The following is a 17,730-nucleotide window of genomic DNA, read 5'->3' as shown; positions in this document are numbered from 1 at the left end:
CTTGCATCTGTAGATGATATAGGTAGGCTTCCAAACATGTTTCTGATACATCTGTGATTAAAGTCCTTACCAGGGCGGGGGCAGAGCAGAGCACTGGGGTTCCTACCATTTCTCAGTTCTGTTATGTCTTGTGGCGGAACCACAACCTTCTTGTTTTATTGGGGAAAAAGACCAACTTGAGCAGGAGCTGGAGTAGCCGCAGGTGAAACCTGGCAAGCGGTGTTATGTATGTGTACATCAGCCTATGGCCCCACAGCCCCAGACACATCTGCACTGTCAGCCTGGTTTGATTTGGTCCCAGGACTATACCTGTCTCCAGGAAGGCTCGCTCTGACCGATCCAGAGTCAGTCAAGGCTCCTGGGAACTCTATTGCCTGTGGTGGGATAAGAGATTTTTTCCCTCGCTCAGCTGGGCCCCCTGGTGAGCTAAAATAGGGATAGTGTGTAGTCCAGGCTTTCCGCCATTTCCTCTTGGGATTTGCCCACCAATCATCCAGCTGTCGAGGTGAGGGTAAACGTGAATGGGCTGTTGCTACCGCGAGGCACTTTGTGAAGACTCAGTGCCATGGAGAGTCCAAAAGGCAGAATGTTGCACTGATAACAATGGGGCCCCACTGTGAGTCCTAGGTGCTTCCTGTGAGCCGGATGGATGGCTATGTCGAAGTACGTGTCTTGTCAGCAGAGTGCCACAAACCAGCCTTGAGACTGAAGAGATGGGATGATGAAGGCAAGCGTTACCATCCTGAATTGGGCTTATATGTGTCCAATCTTCTCAGGTCTAGGATGAAGCTTGGATAGGACAAAAACTCCTTTCTTCTTCAGAATAAGGTATATAAACTGTAGTATAATCCTCTTCCCCAGTACATCTCTTCTATGGCTTGAAGCAACTAGTACACTTCTGTCTGTAATAGGTTCTCATGACAAGGATCTCTGAAGGAGGATGGGGCAGGCGGTAATGTGTGGAAATGGATTGGAGAGCCATGGGCAATTTCTAGCACCCATTTGTTGGCTCTCATGGCTGCCCAGGCCCAGTGGAAAGGGGCAAGGCGGTTCCTGAAGGTGGATGCAGGCTCCACGCTGACTCCAATGCAACTCCCAATGCTCCTGTCAAATCTGCTGCCTCATAGGGAGTCTGGTGCACTGAGGTGATGGAAGATGGGGGCCCCCAGGAGTATCTGGGATTCTTTCTTTGTGTGTACTCTGGCTGTCGAGCCCACTAGTAGGATGGTGACCTGTCTCTCCACTTGGGCTGCTACTTGTAAGGGTTCCTTTAGGTGTGTAAATCCCTAAGAACCACAGAGCTTTCCTTGAGGGACTGGAATACTTTGTTTTCTGGTTGAAGAGCTCCATCCCATTAAAGGGCAGGCCCTTTATCATGGCCTGTACCCACGAGGCCCATCTCGTAGTGATGACAGTGGCCATCTGAGATGCATTCTTGGTTGCCTGTAGGGATGCTTTCATTACCATCTGGCCTTCCTTGATTTCTTCTTTCAACTTGTCCTTGTTATCTTGAGGGATCTTGGATAGGAACGGAGTGACCCTCTCCCAAATGAGAAAGGTGTATTTGGTGAACAGGGCCTGGTAATTTGCCAGCTGGAGGGAGGCTGATGAGTATGCCTTGTGTCCATGGAGATCCAACTTTTGGGGTCTTTGTCATTAGGCATGCCTTTTGTGGACTGTGATTTCTCCTGTTCCTGACGCAACAGCCAGGAACTCTGCATTTGGATGGACATGTGTGTGTTCAAAGCCCTTTGGGGGCACTGGTATCTGTTCTCCACCCTTGTCAAAGAGGGAGGAAAAGTGCCCAGCATTTGCCACAGTCCTTTAGCCGGTTCCAGAAGCCCCTTGTTAATAGGAAGGGTGATTCTGACCAGCATCATGGTGTTCAAAATAAAGACTTCTCTTGTATAAATGTAGTCTCGGTATCCAAGGTCTCTGCAATGCAGGAAAGGAGGTCTTGAAAAGCTTTAAACTCAATTGCTGGGACTGGGGCTGGTGTCACTGCCTTGTCCTTGAGTGGAGACAGGTGTCGTTGTGATCCCTCCCTTGCTTCCTGCTCTTGTGGGCCCATGTTTGGTTCTGATGTGGGTGGCTTGGTTAATGATGCCACTGGGGAACAGGATTGCTTCCTTTCTGGAAACATGGAAGAGGGATCTTGCTCCCAGACATAAGAGCTGATGGTCCCCAGTAAAGATAAAGTGACTTCATATGGGTACTAGGCTCCCCAGCAACCTCCTTGGGATCTGACATTGTCTGATTAAAATAGGACCATGCAAACCATTGTTGTTACCACTGTTATATAATTGCAGCAAATCTTATACAAAGTATGACATATGGCCAGAAAGGGTTAAGCAGCTTGCAGGCTATATAACCCAAAGCCAACCTTTAGGGACATGTTAGAAGATTTGAATGGTAATTAGGGCCATTCCATGGTAGATAGGTTTGCATTTCAAAGTTCTAGCCTATGTTGTTAGAAATTAAAGGCAATACAAATTGTATGTTTACTTGTATCTTGTTTAATGTTAGTCATGTAAACAGTCAGTTCCTGTCTGTCACTACAGCTGTTGATTCAGAGATCAAAAGGGAATATTAACATTTAGATGGGTCTTGGGTGAAATAATGTCACTGGCTATATGTCACTTTAAAGTTTGTGATAGACTGCCTAACGGATAACTGCCTTATGTAAAACTGTGTAGTTAATTAGAATCATAGAATATCAGGGTTGGAAGGGACCTCAGGAGGTCATCTAGTCCAACCCCCTGCTCAAAGCAGGACCAACACCAACTAAATCAAAGCGTTACCAGTAATGCTTAGGAAATAGGTCCACTTCAAAGTATCCGTGATTGCCTATTGTTCACCTAAGGACTCCTAACTGCAAAAAGATGCCTTGGGTCCTAATCCTTTTTATCTCAGATCTGATTGATGCTTCATGCAGGGGAAGCTTAAACCCAAGATTGAGATCCTAGTCCTGACTGGACCACCCTGAATGTAAACATTGGACTATAACCTGTGCACAAATTCTGAAAACTCTTGGGAGGTAGGTGTCAGAGTAGCAGCCGTGTTAGTCTGTATCTGCAAAAAGAAAAGGAGGACTTGTGGCACCTTAGAGACTAACAAATTTTTTTGAGCATAAGCTTTCAGTAGAAATTTATATGATGAATAAGATTTTCAGTAATCCTCATTATATTTGACTTGCGTGTCTGGGTGGAGGCCTAAGGCTGGGTTGCTTTACGGGAACTGTGTTGTTGGCTTCTGGGTAACCAGTGAGGTGTTATAGAAGCTGTTTTGTGCTAGTTTGGTAAATGTAGGTATTGTAATATCCACCAGCTTTGGGGCTGCCTGCCCCATTCTCTGGGGTTCACCCTAACTGAGTGACCTCAGGTGGCCCCCCTGCGACTCCGGTTACAGGTTCTCTCTCCTAAGGAAGAGGGGGCTCTTTACTCAATTTGAGCAAAGAGGAGTACATGGTTTAGGTGAGGAGGAGTATCTCTTCCAACAGCAGTGTCATCAGGCAATGTGCCATTGGGGCCGCACAGGGAACATGTCTGGAGGGGATCCAGATTACCCCAGAGCAGAGAACTGTGCCAAGATTGGTGCTGGGTCCCTCATAGCCTGTGTCAAGGATTCAGATGCTCTGGCCTTTGAATAGAGGTTTTGTTTCCTCCTTCTGGGACCTTCCTTCAAGTTTGGTGCTATATATGGGCTCTGTCCAGTCCCACGAGTGCGTCTCATCTTTATGTACGGGCACGCATGCCAGCTTTACTGCCTGGAAGGCCAGCGCCAGAGTGACCGATGCGGACACCAGGGCTGTCCTTGCCAAGAGTGTCAGTACCGCGGCTTTCAATGCAGAGGCCTTTGCCAATATGGAAGTGATTGGCATCGTAGTCACTTGTGCCAGCTCTGCCAATATTCTCTTTGCTTTCTTCTCAGCGCTCGATCCTGGAGCATGCCCTATGCTCAAGAGAGCGCTGGCCGATAACTGCTTAACTAGCCTCACAGTGGTAGTGGCCATCACTTGTGTCTTAAGTGACACATGTGAACTGCTCCAGCATATGCAGCCTGAGCAGAATGACCCTGGATGAAAAGGACTTGACCACAGAGCACCCATCCAGGAGGTGGCTCTCCCACAGGCAGAAGCTGCCTTGACTGTGTCCATCCTTGATAGGCAGATTTTGAAGTCTGCCATGAGATGTGGCAGGGGGAGGGGTTCCTCAGTAACTTTTTTTTAAATATCCACATGAAAGGAGCGTGAAGATGAAGATTTTTTTTACAAATTTGATTAAAAAGTAACCGTGTTCACAGTTAGATCAGACACTCGCTCAGTCCTATCTTGCTGCCATGGGCATCAAAGGGAAGTGAGGGAGGATTGCGTCTGCTCTGCCTTTTATGCCCTCAAACAGGAGCACGAAGGGGCCAGGAAAGAGCGGGGAGAAGATAAGCGGTTCCAACAAGCACAGCTATTCAAAAGAAACCGAACTCATGCCAACGAGATGCACATGCAGCTGCAGTGGAATCCACATGGACACCAAGCTGAAGAACTGACCTTACAGCATCTCAGGAACAAGTGGTCATGACTAGATCACGTTCAATACGTGCAAACAGAATCACATCTAAACCAGTTTTTATATATATTAGCTGGTGCTTTACAAGGGCCCGTTTCACAAAGCTGAAAACAACTGAACTAAACCAGCTGGCAGGAACCAATCCAGGGATAATCTTTGCAGTTTGTGAGCTAAGAGCTATCAGTGCTCCTAAAGATCACTGCACTGACTTTTGCTCGAAGGAAGCAAGGCCACAGTAGCAGTTTGAGAGCTTGAGCATAGACACGACAGCGACAGGAGGGATTCTCGTGTCACTGTAGTTAACCCAACTTCCCAAAAGGCAGTAGCTAGGTCAACAGAATAATTCTTCATTCACCTAGTGCTGTCTACACCGGGGCTTAGGCTGGCATAGCTATCTCTCAGGGGGGTGGATTTTTCATACCTCTCAGAGATGTTGCTCTGCCAATGTAAGTTTTCAGTGTAGACCAGCCCTGAGAGATCATTCCCCAGCTGGGAAAGGCCAGTGGGTGGAACTACACCTTGACTGCACAGGGCAGCAATCAATATAACTTCTCCATCACTGGCAATTTTTAAATCAATTGTTTTTTCAGAAGATCTGCTCTAGTTCAAACAGCAATTAATTCAGGGAAGACCTATGGCCTGTGTTACCAAGGGAGTCTGACTAGATCACAGTGGCCCTTCCGGCCTTTGAATCTATTAATTTAGCACTCCACACTTACGGTCGTTCTCAGGCACTTGAATGGTTTTTTTGTCCATCACCTGGGCAGATATCAAGGACCCTATGGGAAGGAGAAAAAATACGATTAGGATAAATGTTTGTTTACAAACCACAGAACCCAAGTGATCCCAGAGCCAGCAGAACAGCTGCCAAGCTCAACCCCACAGAGATTCAGCTCTCTTATGAAGGATCAACACCTTAAGAACATTCTTTTCTACCTCATTTTCTTGGAGAACTCTTAGTCTTATAGTAGTTGCCAAGGGGTTTTTAGTCAGACTGCTTCAAGCTTTGCTTCTGGTTGGTGTTTGTTAAGACAAAGTTAAATGTTTGTATTCGGTAAAGCCTTACAGCCCTGAACAAGGATCAGGGCCCCACTAGGCTAGACACTGCATGTGTACAGAAGACAGTCCCTGCCCCAAAGCGCTTACAATCTGAAGACAAGACAGATACAAATTTCTTCCCCACTTCCTCTTTAAACAATTGCGCGTACCCCACCCACCCCCTGCCGATTGCCTCCCCAGTCTCAGCAGCACTCCTCCTCCCCACACAAAACCACTCAGCTTATCTCTGATCCACCAAGAAAGAGCCAAAACTGACTGAAGTGTGCACAGGCTGGTTCCTCTTCCCCAGGGAGGGAGAGGCAAGTTCCCAAAGGGTGGGGCAGGCGAACCACACAGCCCAAGGCATCTATGACTAATATTTTGGACAAAGGAAGCCTCTGTTAAAAAGTTCCACACTCACTCCTGCAGTTAATGCAAAGCTCACAGCAAACACCTGAGACCTCCTAGAAGGCCTGCAGCAAAACCAGGGGAGTCCTGACTTGACATCCCTGATGTTAAGGTAAAAGCACAAAGCAGGGTTTTTTGGGTGGGAAAAAGGTCTTTCCAGGCCTCCTTCATATGTCGTATGGACTGAAGAACTTGTGGATCTAAAGGCGGAGAAGGCCTGGAATTACTTCAAGTCAAAGTTGCAGAAACTATCAGAAGCCTGCATCCCAAGAAAGGGGAAAAAATTCATAGGCAGGAGTTGTAGACCAAGCATCTCAGACAGGTGATGAAGAAAAAGCAGAAAGCCTACAAGGAGTGGAAGATGGGAGGGATCAGCAAGGAAAGCTACCTTATTGAGGTCAGAACATGTAGGGATAAAGTGAGAAAGGCCAAAAGCCATGTAGAGTTGGCAATGCGTCAACTAGTAGCTCTTAATCTTTCCTCTGCTCATCCCTTTGGACCACTGATAATTTCTCACTCATCTCCGAGAACTCTAGGTGTTACACCTTCCAGGAAGTGAGATACAGGAAGTGTTACACCTTCCAAAGTGAAAACAGTATTGCAGATACCGTAACACCACCAAGTTAGAGAGAGCAGAAAAGTGAGAGCTTCTAAGGCCTGGTCTACACCTAAAACCTCAATTCGACCAAGTTATGTTGCAGAAAGACATAGTTAAGCCAACTTAAACCCTGGTATAGACACTGTAGACTCAGCTACTGCCTCATGAAAGCATGGATTTACTACAGCAAACTGTCACTGTTGTAAATGTCTATGCTACAACAGCATAACTTCAGCATTGCAGCTGTGCCGCTGAAGTGCTTGTAGTGTAGACATAGCCTGAGACTAGATGCTTCCACACATACAGCTTAAAACAACATTAGCCTTTTTAGCTGCATGCCTATTTCACTGTTTGCTAGGAACTTTGGATCTCTCAGCATTACTGCTCTCTAGGTTTCTAGCTCCTAGTGAATATGTTTAACCTCAGATTAGATTGCAGTTTTATAAGATTATTCTCCTTTTGTTTTTAAATCTCTTTGGGTCCCCCTATGCTATTTCTCTGCCCTCGCTACTGTTTGCTACTTCTCCTGATTTAGCATCATATGAATGTCATTAACATACTTTTTCTCTCATACAGAAGACAATTGCAGAGCTTTAATTTGTAAGATCTACAGCATTTTCTGCTTTACAAACATGAGAGTTTAGACTAAGATGCTCAAAGCTGCCTAAGGGACTAACTGGAATGGGTACTGGGCATCCAAAATCCCCTCGACATGGCTTGGCAAGTCTCTGCCTCCAAGTCTCTCCAAACCCCATGGGATGGGGTAAGCAAGTGGCCCTGTTTTATAAAGCAGCAATGGAAGCACACAGAGGTACTTGAACTGTCAGGTGTTTGGGGCAGGAATAGTCTTTGTTCCATGTCTGTACAGTGCTTAGCACGTTGGGGCTCCTAGATGCTACCAAAACACAAATCCCCAATACCCCAGACCAATACATGACTTACCTAGGCTTGTCACAATCTTGTTGTGTAAAGCCAGGGACACAACCCAAATCGTAGGCCACCAGTCCTGTGCAATTCTCTAGAGATAAGACCCAACCCTGTGGCACCCAACTAGACAGTTATCTAGGTATCTGGCTGTGTCACTATTACCCAGGAGTCAATCCCACCACATTGTCATTTATTACCCTGCTAATTTTCAATCCATAGCACAGGCGGCATAGACAAGATAATCTGAATTAATTGCAGTAGAAGATTGAGACAGGCTAACGAAGTTTGACATCTTAAATTTCCCCAACAGTTGCTCTGTCAGAAGAAAATAATCAAGCAAAGCTGTTACCAAAATGGAGGAAAGGAGTAGGCCAGTAAAGTGATGTGAAAGATACTGTGTCCCCAACTAAAGGGCAATAACAGTGTATCAGAACCAAAACCAGCCAAGAGATAGCTGTACATTAAACAGGGAGGGGGTGGAGTGGAACAAGGGAGAGAAAGGCTGCCTGGTGGAATTTCCTGTTCTGTATCCTCTCCTCCCACGCAGCCCCCACTTTGTTCAGGAGTTTCACAGGGAACCTAGCCCATATCTGTCAAATGAAACTTAGCTTGGCATTTTTCAAACACCTCCCCCCACCAATCCCCAGTCTTTAGTCATCAGGCTCTGCATTTCCAGCTCTGTTCGGAACAGATTACACAGGACAGGACTTTATACAGGGCCCCATATCTGGGAACTCATGCTGCTTTGGCATGGGTGTCCTCACTCCCCAGCAGTGTGGCAGGTTTTTAATGATTTTTATGGTACCTGCTTCCTCACTTGTTTTACGTTTCCTTGTGGGGCTGTTTCCTCCAGATGCCTACAACTTGCAGACAAGTTACCACCCCCCACCAGCATGAGTATTCAAGACTTGCTAGTGATCTCGTGTGCTTCTGAAGCTTGACACATTTAGTGTGTGCCTCAAGTGGACGGGCTGCTTCTACAGTGGCAGTCGTCTTGGATGCCTGATTGCTAAGTGCTAGTCTTGGCTCTGCCTTGGGCAACTCACACAAGTTCCTCAGTTTCCCCATCTGTAAGTATTCTTATACTTAAATCCCTTCTCACAAGGGGTGGCTTTCTACAGTGTCGTAAGTGTGGGGGTGGTTTACAAGACAGGGTTCCTCCCTAGGAAGTTCGCAATCTAAAGCCCAACTGATTCCACAACCATACCAGGGTGACAGCTAAATCATGGCTCCGCTTTGTAGTAGAGACAGGTCTTGGGAGGATTCAGCCCTGTCTGCGAAGGCTCTTACACAGTCCATTGGGAACAGCCAAGATCCAGTCAACGCCACCAAATGTAAACCATGCTTTGATTATTCTGAGGAAAAGCTATGTTGTAACCGGGAACAGTGACAGGGCTGCTCTGTAGATGGGGCCTTATAACCAATTTAAATGGTCACAAAACCTGCCCATGAGCCACCCATGATTATAGAAAAGGAATACTTTGGCACCTTAGAGACTAACCAATCTATTTGAGCGTAAGCGTTCGTGAGCTACAGCTCACTTCATCGAATGCATCGGAAAGCTTATGCTCAAATAAATTGGTTAGTCTCTAAGGTGCCACAAGTACTCCTTTTCTTTTTGCGAATACAGACTTACACGGCTGTTACTCTGAAACCCGGGTTTATGACATTTCCTTCTATGTCGCAATGCTAGGAAACTATGACTTAGCCTAGTATCTACCAGGATAGAAACAGTTCCCTAACAGCTGTATCCTGTTATTTTTCCTGACCACAAAGTTAAGCTATACATTTCACAGCTGCCTCTAAATATGGTTCTTGCAGTGTTCAGGCCTGTGACACAATGACGATTAGGGTAAGCAGAAGACAGTTTTAAAGTCCCATGATCAGGTTTCACTACATTTTGGCTCTTTGGTATACCTTAAGTTAAATGATTTTAACTGTACCAGTATTGCCGGCCCACCAGGGACAAAGAGCGGGGGCAGGGGGGGGCAGCAAGTCAGGAGAGAAATGACAGAGGTGTAAAATGAAGTGTTAATGGACATTATGGCTGTAAACTGAACCAGGCAGAAAAAAAAACCTAAGCGGCAGTCTGAAAAAATGGCTAAGTGGCAGCAAAAGGCTGGAAATGGGGCAAATCAAATTAGTCATTGATTAAAGTCAGTTAAGTAACTAGAGAGTGAAAACCAGTAATATGCAGTACTAATCACATGGAAAACTGAATCAGCTAGATGACAATCAACGGAATTCACACACAAAGTAGGGGTTCTTTGAGTCAGCGAGTTTCAGCCTGAGCAGTAGTCTGGAGTCTACACAACAACATGAAGACACCATTTCACAATTAAACAGATATAACCCATAAAGACATGCCACGGTGCCTAGGTCCAAATTATAGCACATAGCACACCCTCCAAGGACTGCTGTACCAGTGGCCTTGCCCCACAGTTCCCTAAGAGAAACATTTGTGGGAGTAAATCCATCACTGGTTGGTCCTGCACCAATGTTTCAGAATGTGAACCACAGAAGTGGCATTTTTCAGTGTACACAAAAGGAGACATCTTACTACATTAATAGCAACCTGTGTGGCATAAGGGACTCTTTATTCTTTGGAAGACAAGACACAGGACCATAGATTTTTAAGTGCTGGAAGGGCCAGTGTGGCCATCTAGTCTGACCTCCTGCAGAGCACAGGCCTTAGAATTTCACCCAGCAATTCCTGTCTCAAGTCCAAGACCTTGTAACTGAGCTACAGCATATATTTTCAGAGTAACAGCCGTGTTAGTCTGTATTCGCAAAAAGAAAAGGAGTTTCCACAATATGCATCTGATGAAGTGAGCTGTAGCTCACGAAAGCTTATGCTCAAATAAATGTGTTAGTGTCTAAGGTGCCACAAGTCCTCCTTTTCTTTTAGCATATATTTTAAGACACTCCATCATCATGATTTAAAGATTTCAAGTGACGGAGAACCCACCAAACTTCTTGGTTCACTGTCCCAGTGGGCGATATGCCCTCTCACTGTTAAAAATGTGCCCCTTGTTTCCAGTTTGAATTTTTCAAGTTTCACTTTCTAGTCCTCAAATCTGGCATTCTGCCTTTGCCTGCTACATTAAAGAGCATCTGCCTGTTATTCCTGAGGGCAATCTGTGCCAAAAAATTAAAAATTCTGCACACAATATTTTAAAATTCTGCAAGCTTTATCTATCAATAAATAAATGCAGAGGCTTCAGCATGGCACTGGGGAGCAGAGGCCACTGGTTGTACGAAGGTGGGAGATCATCGTACAGCCTCTCCACCTCACACCCACAGGGCACAGACTCAGTGGTGAGGCTGCACCCGACCCTGACACAGCACAAGGTCTGGGCCTACCCCAGAAACACCCTAGGACCCTGCCCCTCTGCGCCAGGTGTGGGGCAGGCAGGCTCAACCAAGTGTGGAGGGGCTCAATGTGGGGTGATCCTGTAGTCCGATGAGAGGATTCTGTGTGGGACAATCTGGGGTCAGGCTGCTCAGTCGGGGGGATCCCAGGTACAGGGGCAATGGGACTCTGCAGGGGCTTCTAGGTGAAAGTGGTTGGGGATCTGGGTGCGATGGTCTCAGCAGGAAGGTCTGGGTGCTGAGGATGTGGGGGTCTGGGTGCAGCTAGTGGGGGGATCAGTGGCATAGGGGTCTGGATGTGGGGGCTCAAGGTGGTGCAGAGGGGGAGGGCTTGTCAGGGTGAGGGGTTGAGTGCAGGGAGCTCAGTGGGGGGTGGTCTGGGAGCAGGTGAGCTCCAGATGCAGGGATCGAGGTTCAGTGGAGTGGGGTTTGGGTATGGAGGGCTTGGGGGGTTCTGGGAGGTCCAGATGCACTGGAGTTGGGCAGATGGGGGAGCACCTTCCTGTACAGTGACGGACCTGCCCCGCACTCACCAGGCGACAGGAAGTGGAGCGACCCGGCCCCAACCCACTCGGCCGGCTCGTGCTGGGGGGCAGTTACCCCCCAAGCCTGCTCCTGCCCCCTCACCCCCCCCAGAGGCCTGGGGATGCCTCCTGCAGAGGGGCTGCGTAGGACACCAAAATGTCTAGGGACAGCCCTGTGTACGGCAGCTAGCCTTGATCAAAGCAAACGCAACAGTGCTGGATGCATTCAAGCATCGATTTGAGCATTCCTGGGGGGGGGGGGGGGGGAATATCCTGGTAGCACAGGCTGGTGGACTCAGCTGGTGGAGCAACTCCTAGTGAACTAGGAGATGCAGCAACTCTCTCTCTCGGGGACAGGAAATGACCTCACTGAGTAAGGTACCATGACAAATTACTTCCATCAGCTCCCTGCAGCTTCTGCTTTACCCCCAACCACAGTATACCTACAATTCATCTTTAAAAGTGAGCTGTGAAACAGAACAAGCAATTTGCTTTTGCTCCTTGCAAGAAGAGGTTACAGCTTTTCAGAATAGCGGGTTGGGGTTTTTTTATTATTGAAATACCAAAGACCTCAGGTCTCCCTGAGCCTTGATCTGCTAAAGGGCTTTGCTAGACCTGAATAGTGATGGCACACCAGACCATAGCCTAGGCAGCATCTGTCCCTTCTCTTGCACTAAGAGGGAAGAAATACCAGGTCCAAGTGAAAATCTAAGATTCTTGGAAGGACAAGTGGCTGCATTGACCCCCATGAGGATTTGAACCTGGAGTTCCAAGGAGTAGGTATTTTAAACCCCAGGGCTTAGCCCACTAAGGGAGCCCCTCCAGCACAAGAGAACTAAGAGGCACCTAAAAAGTCACTCAAGGAAGAAAATGAAAGTCTGCCCCTGTGCTTTATAACCCTTCAAGTATGAAGATCTTGCGGGGCAAACTTTCAAAGGGGCCTCAACCAATCTGCCCCGTAAGAAACAGGATTGAGACCATTAACACTCTCAATATGCAGGCACACATTTCCACCCAGGCAGCTGCCATCTCAGCTGTGCCAGGAATCGATTGTGGATGTAAAACAAGAGGCTGTTAATTAAAAGCAAGATGTTACCATGAACTGACTAATCAGTAGAGTGAGAATCCTGCTGCAAGCTGAGGAGAGGGAGGACAAAGGAGTTGAGATTTTACTTGGTATTTTTCAGAGTTCCTGCATCCAGATTCCAGCTGATAACAAAGGTAGAGAGCAAAGCCCTGTTTTGTAATTAATCTGTCTCCCCTCAGGCACTTCCCAGGAAGACCCAAACCTCTCCATCACACAAATGATAGGCATCTCTCAGCAATCAAGGGTAACCCAGTTTATAAGAGGCCTCCCGCTGAGACAGCACAATTCAAGAGGCCACTGTTTGGAAGTGTAAAGGAAGGAGGCCTGGAAGTCTTATTGTTTGTCTGCTCAGCAAACTGGGAGATTTTGTTTTTTTTCTTTGAAACAAACAGGCTAGCTGAACCAGGAAATGCCAAACTAACCCTATGGCTTTTACAGATCATCAGCAGTGACATAAATAGGTTTGGAAAGGAGGGGGTTCAAGATACCCAGTCTGTTTTGGTTTCAGCATGTCTACACAACAGCATATGTTGATGCACTAGTTCTGAGAGGTAGTGCGGACTAGCAGATTGGTCTAAACTGGAAATCAGGACTCCTGGGTTATACCAGGCTGTGTTGCTGACCTGCTCTAACCTCGAGAGAATCACCTTTCTTCAGTGCCTCTACTTCCCTTCCCACCCCTCTGTCCTATTAGATTTTAAGTTTTTCAGGGCAGAGACTGTGTGTACATACACTGCCTAGCACAACAAGAGCCCAGTTTTGGTTGGGACCTCTAGGCATTTCAGCAGTACCAAAAAAAAAAGAAGTTACTGTTTTTCCATGTTTCAGAGTAACAGCCGTGTTAGTCTGTATTTGCAAAAAGAAAAGGAGTACTTGTGGCATCTTAGAGACTAACCAATTTATTTGAGCACAAGCTTTCGTGAGCTATGCATCAGATGAAGTGAGCTGTAGCTCACGAAAGCTTATGCTCAAATAAATTGGTTAGTCTCTAAGGTGCCACAAGTACTCCTTTTGTTTTTCCATGCAGTTTCCTCACCACATTCCAATGTTAGATCCATAAAGAGTTCAACTCTACAGGCAAGAGAATCAATACAACTGAACTTGAAAGGGCTCCTAGTGGCCAGCTCCCAGAGACCCATCCATTCGTACTGCATCATAAACCACTGCCCTGTTCCCAGTCCCACTTCTCGGGACTAGAAAGTCAGAGCTGCTCCTGAAAAGCAGAAGTTCCCTTGAGCCGATTGACCTTTAAATACCAGGCAGTCACAGTCTAGTCTGTAAGAGTAGGTTATGTGCCAGCCCTGAATTTCATTCAGCCCAACAGGATAAGATGGTTTAGGGTTTCTGAAAGGCAAATATTGAGCCTATTCCCCAGGGTTTACACATAGCTGCCGGGAAATAACCTCTGAAGCCTGCTGGGCATGTTTGTAATACAGCACAATGGCTACAACTCTGAATCGGTGATTAGGACATCATTTAATCTCTGTATGATAAATGCCTGGCTGCTCCCACACTTGCCTAAGCCTGATCCAGTACATTTAAATCTGGCACCACAGTGCCATCTCAACTCACTAGAGACACTTCTAAGCTCTTTCACTAGTAGGGATGCCATTCTTATGCTGTTTGTGCAGCACCCAGCACATTGAGGCTCCAATCCAGCTTAGAATCTGTGGGTGTTACCACAGTACACTTAAAAATTAAGATGCCAGCTGCCCCTTCCCACATAGCCACCTATTTATATTATGGTAACATTTAAATGACACCACCAGGACAGGCCCCACTGTGATAGGGACTGTATGAACACATAGTAAATGACAATCCTTACAAACTGGTTCCTGGGAGTTGGAGAGTACTTACTAGTTCACAGGCAGTGCCAATAGCTGATGTAGAACCAGGGTGGGGACAGACAGACACACATAATTGACCCAAGAAGGGTCAAATGAGTCATTCTGCTCTAAAACTACAAACAGCACATGATGGAACAGGCATGCCGAAAAAATTAAAGTAGCCATGGTTTCAGGTCACCCAGTCTTTTAATTTTTCACCCCGAACGGTTGCTAAGCGGAAGCAAGGATAAAGACCTGCATAATGCAGCTTCACTTGCCCAGCAAGGGCAGGTCAATGACATTCCTGGGACCTTTTCAGACCCATGTCCAATTCATTACTAGGCAGGCAGAGGTGGGTATCCAGGGAACCAGATCCATTGCCATTCTGCTTTATGAAATGCTGGAGAAAAACTGTGAAGGACTCTGAGCACAAAGAAATTGAGTGAAATTTCCCTTCAGATGAGGTGCTGGATAACCACCAATACAGCACTTCGTACCTGTACCTTAGGTACCTTCCATCCAAGGACTCCAAAGCTCTTTACATAAAATTTGATTCAAAAGATGGCATGTTTATTCTACCCAAATATATTTAAGCTCCTAATCTCGCTCAATATAACAGCACCTCAAAGTATTTATTAGGCTGGTAGGAGGGAGAGTATACCACTGCAGAGGTACAGCCAGCACTCAGGACAGCAAGGAGAGTGCTACCTAAACAGCCGTTGTGTTACCTGCATGTCATCACACCACCACTCCTATGCACTGACGTGCTATTTAGCGTACCAGGGATAGTAGATAACTCCCCACTGAGTGTGCCAGCCTTCCCATCAATCACTGCTGCATAACAAACGCCAGCATCCAACATGTTTACACTCCAGCCAACCACTGCTGCTCTCGCAACATCCTAGAGATACCCCTGCCTGGAAGGAAAGAGCAAACTGTACATGGGGCCTTAAAGGCTGTAGGACAACCTCTAGAGATTTGAAAAGGGGGCTCTTGCCAAACCCATACCCGGATTGCATGGCACAAGAAGTTCCTGTGGATGCTCTGAACCAGCCAGTGATATCACAGCTCAGTTTGTTTCCCTGCACAAAGGGCAACAGTCTGAAACAGAATAGACTCCCCATGGACTGAACTGTGGGAGCTGCCCTTGGATTAAGGGGTCTGTACTTCTAACTCTTGCAATTTTACTAGTCTCATGATATTTGGTATTTTTCTTAAAGCCCCAACTCCTGCAACCAGGTGGTTACAAGAGAACCTCCACTTTCAGTTCTTAACAATGGTCACTGAGAAGAGCTCAAGGCTAAAAAACCAGAAGGCCAATAAAGATCACTCAAATTATTTAAAATTTCACTAATTTTAAAACAATCTTGTGGTCTGGGGGGACCTGGTCCATGGCTTTTGAATGGTTGGGGCTGGCAATGCTGAGAACTCAAGTGCCAGAGGACGGTCTTAGTTACCGTTGCTTGAAAGTGTTTAGAGGATCATGATTGCTCCAGTGGGTGCCTCTGAACAGCTCAGCTAGAATAGTCCAATATTGCATGACCACAAGACATCATGACTGCATAGTCTCCACTCATCTTGGGCTGGATTAACAGCACACCATGGAAAGACTCCCACACCCTCCTGCAGTTGTCACTCATTCTGTTCCCAGTACAGAGTCAAACTGGAAACCCTCCCCACCAAAATTGTCAGGCTGCACATTCCCAGGGCTTGAGCGTGTGGATTTGACACATCAGAGCATCAACATGTGTCATTCAAGAGCCATATTTCATTCAGGACACTAACCAAAGGATTCTGAAGAGTGTTGGCGGATTGGTGTACAATTCAGATCTGAATTAGGGACTCCTTACCTTCTCTGGGGACCAGCAATTTAGCACTTAAAACCACTTTATCTGTAGACATTAAGACACTTTATAAAGATGGGGTGGGGAGGTCATTATCTTCCCCATTTACCGACACAGGAAAAGATTTGCCCAAGATTACACAGCGGACCAGTAGCAGAGTCAGGATTAGAACCCAGGAATGTTGACTTCCAGTCGAGAAGATAAGGGAGACAGCTTTGTCCAGTGCCCTAATAGCAGCTGAAGAGCTACAGCTCTTCATGCTCCCCTTTGCGGATCCACCGACAAGGGACCCCCTCATCTGTCCCATGATGATGGGGCTCTATTCAAACGTGCAGAGTCTGAAGGAATACGCATCTGGTTAATTCAGAGAGGAGGTATTTCTGCTTATATGTCACAGATAGGGTGACCAGAGGTACCGATAAAAATCGGGACTGTCCCGATTTTTAGGTCTGTGTCGCGCATCCCAACCAATGCATGGTCAGGACGCCGTTTGTCCCGATATTTTTTTTTTTTTTGCGCTTCCCCCATGTGTCCCGATACTTTCTCAGTTTAATCTGGTGACCCTAGTCACAGAGCGGCCTGGCACATGGCTGTTTTGCTCGTCTCTGGTAATGACTCATCCTGCCCTGACATGCTTTACTCAGTGTTTGATTGAATTTACCAGTCAGGTGAGATGGATGGGGCATGGCACAGATTCAACTGGCTGATAACTCCTAGCTTGAAGCCATGGAGCCAGCAGAGGGTGAATGACTCACTACTCGATTTGCCTTGGTCAAATCACAACAGTGAGGAGAAAAACCCCAAGGAACTTAGCAACTCAGTTCAAATCACATGACAAAGGGCAACAAATTGCTCCCGACAGTGGGTTTGTCAGGAGAAATGCTTCCTTTTAGAAGCCAGACACAGGCGGGGGAGGCAGTATCTTTTACTGGACCAACTTCTGTTGGTGAGAGAGACAGGCTTCAGAGCTTACACAGAGCTCTTCTTCAGGGAGGCAGTTTTGTCCAGCCCCTCTTCCTACCTCCTGTTTTCTAAAAGGAAACCAGTGGGTTTTCCTTTGAGAAAGATCTCAGCAGGAAGAAGAGGTGAGCCGTTTCTACCAAGAAGAGAATTCTCTCTCACGCTCTCCACCGAAGAATTTTGGGAGGAGGAGGAGGAAGTTTCCAGATATACCCTTAGCTAAGCAAGGCCAGAACATCCCACCAGTGGAACAAGATCCTGTGATTTTAGGGTTTCTCTGCAATTAACTTCATTCACATTCAAAAGGGAGCATAAAGGCTGCATCTTTGCAACAGAAAAGCAGCACAATGCACACTGATATCTAGCCCTGCCCTGCCTCCAGCCAAATAGCAACCAAAGTGTGAACCCACCTTTCCCTCCCCCAGTAAGGTGTTCAACTGAATGGCCAGATGGCCCAGTTAAATGCTATGTTAGCAAAGGAGTGTACAAAATAAATTGTCAGAGGCACAATCAAGCCCTGGGACTTCCTAGTTCACACATTGGAGAAGTGATGGCAGCTGCATTGTAGATAATATACCTACACT

General features: G+C 46.7%; 1 protein-coding gene across 1 annotated transcript in view; it reads right to left on the bottom strand.

The window, feature by feature from the left end:
• F11R (F11 receptor) overlaps nt 1-17,730 on the bottom strand; it is a 48,705-nt gene that overhangs the window by 17,120 nt on the left and 13,855 nt on the right. The window contains exon 2 of the mRNA XM_084613986.1: nt 5,282-5,341. Coding sequence (XP_084470112.1) covers nt 5,282-5,341 — 60 coding nt within the window. The remainder of the gene's footprint in view (nt 1-5,281; nt 5,342-17,730) is intronic.

Source organism: Lepidochelys olivacea, assembly GCF_965140295.1.
Source record: "Lepidochelys olivacea isolate rLepOli2 genome assembly, chromosome: 24".
In the NCBI taxonomy this organism is placed as follows: Eukaryota; Metazoa; Chordata; order Testudines; family Cheloniidae; genus Lepidochelys; species Lepidochelys olivacea.
The sequence above is the reverse complement of the archived record's forward strand: the minus strand, read 5'-3'. Positions and strand labels throughout refer to the sequence as shown.